The 9,582-nt window shown below is 56.7% G+C and overlaps 1 protein-coding gene across 1 annotated transcript; it reads right to left on the reverse strand.

Moving 5' to 3' along the window:
* Positions 1 to 6: 6 nt before the first annotated feature.
* LOC103774473 (USP6 N-terminal-like protein) lies at positions 7 to 8,967 on the reverse strand (the record flags this gene model as incomplete). The annotated part of the gene is made up of 7 exons (XM_008941883.1): positions 7 to 57; positions 929 to 994; positions 2,430 to 2,524; positions 3,413 to 3,533; positions 5,008 to 5,056; positions 6,042 to 6,151; positions 8,860 to 8,967. Coding segments are annotated over 7 exons (600 nt in total), but the record flags the coding sequence as incomplete, so codon positions are not given.
* Between the last annotated feature and the right edge of the window lie 615 nt (positions 8,968 to 9,582).

A 9,582-nucleotide genomic window follows, 5' to 3' on the forward strand; every position in this document is an offset into this window, starting at 1 on the left:
CCGCTCTCCCTCCAGGATGTAGATGTCCCACAGCCGCAGGGTGAGGGTGAAGGGCGTCTGTCCAGACACAGGCAAGAGCAGCTGGTTAGCAGAACACACCCTGATGGGCTGGCCCACAGGCATCGCCACCTCCCCGTGCTCCACACCACACACCAGGGCAGCAGGACTGCCAGGGCAGCTCCTTCACCACCCTGCTGAAGCTGAGGGGTCTCTAGGGGCACGTGCACTTCAGACAGTTTGTAGGGACTGGTCTCATATCAGGGGCCCCTCAAGGGGAAGAGGTCACCTGCTGCTTCACAGGACATGGGGCAGCAGAACGTTGAGACTCAGTCCACACAGATGCCCTGCACATGAGAATCATGGAATTGCTGAGGCTGGGAAAGACCCTTAAGATCATCAAGCCCAGCCAGTAACCTAACTCTGCCAAGTGCACTGCCAGGCCGTGTCCCTCAGCAGGACTGCCCAACAAGCTCGGGACAAATCAGGGCAATTTTCTCACACTTTCACGTGTCTCCAGTGCCCAGCCTGCTCCTTTGCCTGCAGCTCCTGCAGTGCTACTTGTTGAGGTTTGTTCCTCCAGCTCTTCTCCTTCCACTGTTTCCAGAGCCAAAGTGAGGTTAATTGCTCCTGCAGCAGTGCCAGTGGGCAGGAGAAAGATCTCTCCCAGCTCTGAAGCTTACAGAGCTGCTGCTGAGCCACCTCCCAGCACCTGCTTGTGACGAGGCAGCAGCAACTGTCTCATCACCAGTGACACAGTTATTTTTAGCTGCTCCCTTATTAATCTTTTTGCCTTATGAGAGCGTGCATAATGTCCCACCTTCTAAAATATTAATGTCTTCTTCAAATAATGACACTTATTAAAAGAATAATGCAGATTAACTGTGGGTGCAAGTGGCAGAGCAGCAAGGAACCCGCAGAGCATCCTCACCCGGTCAATGAAACACTGCAGGAACCACTTGGTCGTGTAGATCCCTGTGGTCATCTGCTCCTTGTCCTGGGAGGAGACAGCAGAGAGAGATGAGACTCACCAGGCTGGCAGCTGCAGGGTCAGGCAGCTCACAGGGCTTTTGGGGAGGCTGGTTGGTTAATGGTGGGATCTGGGTGCTGGCTGTGGTCTGTCTCCCAGCAAAGCCCCTGCTTTAAATGCCAGTGTTGAAGCCCTGCTGTGGCCCAAGGTAGTCACTGAGCCTGACCCCTCAACACGGCCAGACTTCAGCCACAGCTCTGGAGAGGGATTCTAGGAGAAGTTTTTCTGGCCTAAGACCTACTCCACGTCTTTACAAAAAACCTTCCAGGAACCCAACCCACACACTCCTTGCAGGCTGCTCTTTTTGTTTCCATAGCAGTTCCCATACGAGCCCCTTGGAGCACCACAAAAATGACAAACCCCAAGTATCCCACGGGTTAAACGCAGGCTTTGGTGAAGCCAGCTCTGCTAGCACCACCTCCTGGCTGCAGCGGGAGCCACCTCCCGGCACAGGTTCCCAAACCCCGTGGCTGTTTCACTGTCCTGGCTGTTTCACTGCTCTGGTCAGGGCTGGCCCATTTGCAGTTGATGGCAATATAAGCAGCTGTTCCTGGAGCCTGGACCAAGCCCCTCAGGAGCCTAAGGAACCTTCAGGAGCCTGACCACTGACCACCAACTGTCTACAGCAAGTGTGAGGGGGAACAAGGGGGAAAAAAAGGCAGCAGGTGTTGCAAAACAGTCGCCTAGATGTTAGAGAGCAGTTGATGTGTCCTGCAGATGCTCCTCCAGCCACCAATGGGCTTCTCCCATCTGCTAGAGAGAAGAGCAACTGGACATGCCCAAGCAACACAACGCCCACAGCAAGTCTTACGTGCCTCCTGTCTTCAAACTAAGTGGTTAAATGCAAGCACTGGGGGCTAATAATTACTGAATTGAGACTCCAGCCAGTCAGCATCACCCCCCGGGCTTTGCAGGGGGGGTGGGAGCACAGCCAAGCCCTGCTGCAGGCCAGGATCCTGCCTGCTGCCTCTGGGGGAGCCTCCAGGTCTTGGGGGTCCCAGCACGAACGACGCCCAGCAGGCAGGCAGCCACCACTGGCTGCAGCAAGGCTCAGGCACCCCACTGCACAAACGTGTGCCCCTCTGGCTGCAGCAGCCCTGTGTGCCCAGGGGGGTGTTCAGCTGTCTGCTCAGCAGAGCACAGCACCCACTGCTGCAGTGCCATGGGGTGACCCTGGCACAGGGAGCCCAGAGCAGACGTACCATGTGCTTCTTCAGCTTGGGAAACAGTTTGCTTAAAATCTGCTCGTCTCAGGCACCCCACTGCACAAACGTGTGCCCCTCTGGCTGCAGCAGCCCTGTGTGCCCAGGGGGGTGTTCAGCTGTCTGCTCAGCAGAGCACAGCACCCACTGCTGCAGTGCCATGGGGTGACCCTGGCACAGGGAGCCCAGAGCAGACGTACCATGTGCTTCTTCAGCTTGGGAAACAGTTTGCTTAAAATCTGCTCGTGATGGGCTTGAAACCTCTGCAGCTTCGGGAACCCAGGAATGAAAAAACCTTCATGAGGAAAGATGAGACAAATAAAAAAGAGATCAGAAAAGCTCTGCAGCAGTCATGGGAGCATCTTCCAGAAACTCATCCCCTGCATTGCCCGTTGAAGTTGGCTGGACCACAGCATGCTCAGCTACCTCCCCTGGCTCCCTCCCAAAGCCCACCCTTCACCATGTCTACATGGGCAGCAGCACCCTCCACACCAACCCCAGCTGGTCCTTCTCACCCCAGCCCTGCAGAGCAGACCTCACCTGCCCACTGCCTGAGACCTGGCTTGGCCAAGGCCTCACTGAACACATCTTGGTGCTTGCCAAGGTTCAGAGGAAAGCTGGAGATGTTTCAGCACCGAGGGGCTTGTGCAGCACCCAGTAATCTGGCAGGACGTGTTTAAGACTGTCCAGAGTTAGAAAGCCACAAGGCTTGTCCCTCTGCTCATAAAATAACCCTCTGTGCACTTACTGCTAACCACAAGTAAGATGAAAGGACCTTTAATGTGCGTGAAGTAAAATCCTCCAGCATATTTGGTGGAATTACATCTTGATAAAAATACAAGGGCACACAGCTCACGGCGTGCTAAAACCAGAGCATGACATGACACCCTCGGATGTATTTCTGTGAGACTTCTTAAAAACTCAGAACCTTCAGTCAATTGATTGCCAAGAGCACTCTGGAGGGAAGATGGCACCTCTGAAAATGTTCATTGCTTGGCTCAGCAAGCTAAAGCTCAACGGTTTCCTCTGATGGACTTCTCCACGAGTGAAGTTCAGCTCCACAGCCACGCTGCACTGGCAGATAACGAGGCCTTACCTGCCTTAAGCAGGCACATGAGGAGAAAGGAGGCTCCCCTGCCCCTGCAGAGCCCCTGCAGCCCCTGCAGAGCCCCCAACCGCTCACCGTGCATGGCGTGCCGCTGGTCGGTCAGCAGCTGGGCCAGCGCCCAGAACGCGTCCTCCTCGTTCAGGTACATCAGCAGGACGGCTGCGATCTGGCTCATCCCCTGGCAGTAGCTCACCTCCTGCAAGAGCCAAGAGGAACACACGTGCTGCCCCGCTGTCAGACCCCACCACGGTGCTAAAGGGAGGTCAGGCTGCTTGGGCTTCCTTCTCCCCCTCAAGCTCTGTCTCATTGCAAGGTCTTTATGGTTTACACCCAAATTCGCAGCTCCTGTATGTCTACAGCATGCACCGTGCCACTGACCCACAGAGTGGTTTGGGTTGGAAGGGGCCTTTGAAGATCATCTCGTCCAACCCCCCTGCCATGGGCAGGGACATCTGCAACCAGGTGGCTCAGAGCCCTGGCCAACCTGACTTGGAACACTTACAACGATGGGGCATTCACAGCTTCTGTGGGCAACTTGTTCCACTGCATCACCTCCCTCACTGTAAAAATGTCTTCCTTACATCCCATCCTATCGTCTAAACCCATCCTAAACCTGCCCTCTAAACCCATCCTAAACCTACCCAACTCCAGCTTAAAACTACTGCCCCTTGTCCTGTCACTACAGACCCTGGCAAAAAGTCTGTCTTTCTGTCTTTCTTTCCTTTAAGTACTGAAAGGCCACAGTCAGGTGGCTCCAGAGCCTTCTCTTCTCCAGGCTGAACCCCAACTTTCAGTCTTTCTTCATGGGAGGGGTGTTCTGTCCCTCAGACCATTTCCATGGCCCTCCTCTGGACCTGCTCGAGCAGGTTCTCCAGCAGGAGGTGAGGGGTTTGCAGGCAGTGCCCTCCACCATGCTGCTCCCTTCACCAGCCTGGAGGGGGAGGGACAGAAACCCCAACATCAGAGGTGCCTGCAGCTCCTTGAAGGAGTAGGGGATGGGACAACAAACTGCATGTGGCTCAGATGCTGTTCTGGATTCCTTCAGTCATGTGGGCACCGAAGTAATTAAAGAATAAACAAATCTGGTAAGCATTTATCTAGTACAAGGGAAGGCAGGGTCATGGTTCCTTGACTACCGCCCCGGGCATCTTCTGTGCCTTCTGGGGTAACTGTCCCCTCCTGGAGATGGAGGCAGTAGGTTCAGCTGCTAATTTCAGCTTATTCTGCCCATGCCCTTCAGCTAAAAACAACTGTTTTGCTGTAATAAATCCGTGTTTTCAACGAGGATGTCATTCAGTATATGACAAGAAGTCAGAAACGTAACAGACCTTCAGCCAGGAGCCTGGTCTGGCTGGAAAGCTGAAGGGCAATCCCTTGTTCTTGGCTGACACTCGCCCAAATCCCACCTGTCAGAGGCCATTTACCAGGTGACAAAACAAACAAGGGAATGGAGTAACCGTGCAACGAGCCTCGTGCTGCCTGCCAGCCCTCCAGCTCTGCACAAACCAGGACTGGGACTGAAAACTGCAATCACCAGGGGTGAAATGTGGGGTTTATACACAAACACACACGTGTACACACACAAACAAATATAAAGTGTAAAAACAATCTTTATACATGTACACAAAGCTCAATGCTCTTCACTGTAACTGGACCAACTTACTACTTACGGTGTTATAGACGGAGTAGGCGGCGAGGACGTGGAACAGGGCCTGCTGCCTGGGGAGAGAGGGGGACATGAGACACCACCTGGGGGCTCCCCAGCTTCGGGGCACCCCGGAGGGCACAGGCTCGGGGAACACCCAGCCAGCTGGTGCTTCTGCCCTCTGCACGGAGCAGAGCTCACAGAGCCAGCGAGCACCTCGATGGGCACGTGGGATGGGGCCTCTTCCTCCACAGGGAGTCAGCCTGACCCAGCAGCAGGCACCTGCACGTGCTGGGCTCAACGGCCCCGCTCTTCGGGTGTGGAGTGCTGGTGGGCTTTTAGTAGACTTGCAACCACAGAGGCATCAAGTGTTACACATGCTGGGGGAGAGCACTGCCACCATTCCATTAGCAGGCTCCTTGCTCAGGGAGTCCTCAGCACAGAGAAAGGCAGTGGAGCCTTCCTCACAGCCTGGCTAGGGCAGAAACTCCCCTACATCTCATCCCAGTGACAAAGCCACTCCATTAAACCTTTCCAACCCTGGCTGTTGTGGAGGCCACATCCACCCTATGCCACCCAGCTCCCGACGGACCCACCCCACCATCCCAGGCACCCCCCACCCAGCCCTCTGTGCCCCCAGCCCAGTGCTCTGGGGGACAGGGCACTGCAGGGGCAGACACAGCTGAAGGACTGGGCTGGCCGTGCTCCGGCGTGGACCTGCCCGAAGGGAGAAGGGGTGGCCCAGCACCCGCGGGCTCTACCACATGCTGGTGGCTCAAGGCAGAGACGTCTTGGCTGCCCCAGGAGCTGCCCCGAGCCGGGGGGTGGTGCCCCCAGCCCCCCAGTGCCCCACACTCACTTCACGCCGTAGCGGTCCCGGAACATGATGTGGTTGCGGAAGGTGCGGTTCACGTCCAGGTCGATCTGCTTGATTTCTGAGGAAAAGCTCTTGGCTTGTTCTTTCATGTGCTGGAAGGGGGAGGAACAGAGGAGGGGGGTCCCAGGAGCTGCCCCGAGCCGGGGGGTGGTGCCCCCAGCCCCCCAGTGCCCCACACTCACTTCACGCCGTAGCGGTCCCGGAACATGATGTGGTTGCGGAAGGTGCGGTTCACGTCCAGGTCGATCTGCTTGATTTCTGAGGAAAAGCTCTTGGCTTGTTCTTTCATGTGCTGGAAGGGGGAGGAACAGAGGAGGGGGGTCAGGGACATCCGAGCCCACACCTCTGCCCAGGGGGGTCTCCCACAGCAGGAGCTGCACAGAGCCACCAGCGCGGGGACCCTGGCGATGCCCTCCAGCCCAGAGGCAGAGCCCTGACCCCGGCCGTGCCACTGGCCAGGGAGAAGAGCCAACCCCACGCTCACAGGCTGCAACAGCCTTCACTCACCCTCCAGGGCAGACAACGAGTTTTCAGAATCTAAAACCTTGACAATTAAATTCCACTCGATTGCTCTGATTTCCCCCGGGTACCAGTCTGGCTGTCACAAACATCGGGGTCTCTGGTGCACTTAAGGCATGACACAATTCCCAACCCAACTCCCAGGCGTGTGCACCAGGCCCCTGAGCCTTCCAGAAGCTCACTCGTCCAAACTGCTGTGATGGACACTGAAGTCATCTCCAGCCACTGCTTCCCTGCACAAAAGCATCATTTTAGGCTTAGGGAGTTTCCACTGGAAAAACAGTTCTGGGGACCCTTGGACTGGTACGAACTCTAAGGAACTGGCAGAGACCACAACAGAGGCTAAACTCAAAGCCAAGAATCACAAAGTCCACCTCAAACAACTTATCCCCCTGCTCACCCCTCTGCATGCAGGACCAGCATGCTATAGCCCAGCATCCCATCTCCCAGCCTGCAGACAACACTGGTGATGGTGATCCTCATTATTTACTATTTCCAGGGTTAACTGCATTAATAAATACATTTTGTGACTGCCTTCAGGCAGCCTGAGATCCACCAGCAGGTATGGGGCAAGGGAGATGAGCTGCAAGCCCTGTTTGCCTGGTGCCCAGGGTCAAGACCAGTCCCTGCTCACACAGGAGACAGAAGACAGAACATCTGCACAGAAACTTCATCATCTGCTCCAGCAGCTGCCATCCTACGAGTGCTCATCAGCCTGATACAAGGTGCCTCCAGGCTGCTGTTGACCTCCTGAGGTGGTCACATCAGCTCTGGGAACACCAAAAGGTCATTAGCACTGAGATATGTCCAGCACAGCCAACACTCAGGGCAGTCAGAGCATCTTGGGATTAACTCCAGCCTTGAAAGCAGCTGTTGATGCCCCAGGGAGAAATGGGGTGGCTTTGGGACCAGCCCCCCCAGGACATGGGGCTGGGGTTGAGGCTTAGTCCCTTCTTGAAAGCAAAACCCCCTTACCCAGGACCTGCACTGAGCCTCCTCTGGAGGAAATTAGGGGAGAGCTAATTACTGGCAGGAGGTGGCACCAAAGCAGAGGCAGATGAAGACGAGATTGTAGGTTTGCCTCCAGCAAAGCCTATTAGCCTGAAGCTCCTGTTCATCACAGGCCTCTCTGGAGCACAGATACTTCCCTTTGTTTGGATTGCTTCCCTGCCTGCACAGCACAGCCTCCAGGTAAGGGTCTGTGTGCTGGCAGAGCTTCTTACCTCTGCCCACTGCACGAGCCCAGCCCAGCACCCCCCATGGCCCCGCAGCACCCCACCCCAGCAGCACCTCGCTGTGCTGGGCACTGGCAGCACCCTGCTCCCCAGGCAGGGACTGCAGGAACACTGCTGGGAGCAGCACTCGTCCTCCCTGCAGAGCCTGTGTGCCCACGACACCCCGACCCTCGCCCGGGCACGTGGTGCCAGCTAAGCCCTCACACCACTTTGGGAAATGAGCTCATTCCCAGCCAAGGGCTCCCGCATGCTGCACGTGGCAAGAGGTGGCCTGAAGGGGCTGAGGTGCCTGAAATACAGCACAGGGAGAGGCAGCAAGCCCTGCCAGTGCATGCTCCAGAAACTGCCCCTTTCCCAGCACGGGCTGCAGGCCTGCAGCTGGCAGGGCTCTGGCAGGGGTGAGGGCAGGCAGGCTCTGCTAGCTGCAGAGAAAAGAAGTGATTTGTTATAGAAAAGTGATTTTTATTTGATTTGTAAGAATGCTTTCTAATAGAAACTTTCAAGACAGTTATAACAAGATCAAAGGTGGAAGAAAAGAGAAGCCACTTCAAGCTCCTCCAGCTCAACCTCCAGGTGCCTGTCCCAGCTGTAAGCCAGGACCTGATGCCCAGAGATGCCCCACGTGCCAGGCCTGCCCTCACCCCACCGGGCATCGGCCTCCTCCACTAACCCCAGTTCTCAGCTGGTTCAAAACACCCTGAGTAACGTTTCCCAGCATGAAGTAAAAGCCTCCAGCTGAGGTTTGGGGTACCCCCATCCAGCACCTACCCACTCTGGGGTGCTCCTGGCTACTGGGCATCACTCCAGGGAGCTCGGTGCAAGCGGCACCTCTGCTAAGTGCCCCCTCCCTCTTCCCAGCACCTTCCCCTAAGGGTGCAGTGACAGTGACAGCACCTTTGCTCCTGGCTTCCAGCAGCCAGCAGGACAAGCAGCTGGTGGACGTGCTGAGAGGCCCCCCCGACAGACACACACAGATAAAGAATTTATGCCCTTCACATTTCCAGTCCTCTCTAATTTTAAGCCTTTCCTTCTCAGAGGTCGCAGCAGTTCAGGGACAGGGTCAGGGCCCCTCACCAGCACGAGTTGTAGGGCACTCAGCATGTGTCCCCCCTCCCTTAAACACTCCCCACCCCTTTCCTGCCCATGGGGGTGGAGGTGGGGTTGCCTACATCCCTCGCAGGCCCAGCCTGCCCCAGCTGGGGCAGCCCCCCCAGCAGCCCCCCTGCCCGTGTCGGGGAGCCCGTACCTCGTACTTCCCCTCGTTCTCCTTCTTCATCTTCTCCACGTCCAGCAGCAGGGACCAGACCTGGCCTCGCACCTGCAGGGGGATCCCCTTGTACACTCGCCGGCACATCTGTGGGGAGGGGGCACAGGGTGAGCTGCTGCTGCTGGCAGAGCAGGCTGGTACCCCACGGCTCATGGCCATGGACCACCAGCACTGCAGCAACCCCCTGGGCAGCTGCCCCGCCTGTGCTGGCACAGAATGGGCAGCTCCAGGCTGAGGGGGGCTGAGCACCAGTGTCCATCCACCACAGCTACCCGGTCAAAACCAACCCACATCTGCTTCTAGCCTCACTGGAAGAGCTTTACCTGGGGAGAGGTCTCGTTGCCTCACAGCAGTCACGTTCTGTGCATGCCAGCCTGCCCCTGGGCTCCCCACCAAGGGCCAGACCAAGCACCCTTGGCCCTGAGGCCTTTCACCTGGCCTGGCAGGGCTGTTCCCACAGGAACAGGGACTGGGAGAGAAACAGATCTCTCCTTGGAGAGGAGAGCCCTCCCCAGGACAGTCACAGGGATGTCTCCACAGCAACCCTCACGGCTTGACAAGCAGCAGAGGAGACCCCTGGCTACACCAAGGGCTCCCCCTTGAATGAGCAGGGTCCTCCTCAAGCAAGGTGGGGGACTGGGGACAAACATGCACGTCCCCCACATGTTCACTTCTCCTCACAGATGCCTCCTCCCTTTTTTG

Source organism: Merops nubicus, unplaced genomic scaffold (genome assembly GCF_000691845.1).
Source record: "Merops nubicus isolate BGI_N331 unplaced genomic scaffold, ASM69184v1 scaffold26486, whole genome shotgun sequence".
Lineage (NCBI taxonomy): Eukaryota > Metazoa > Chordata > Aves > Coraciiformes > Meropidae > Merops > Merops nubicus.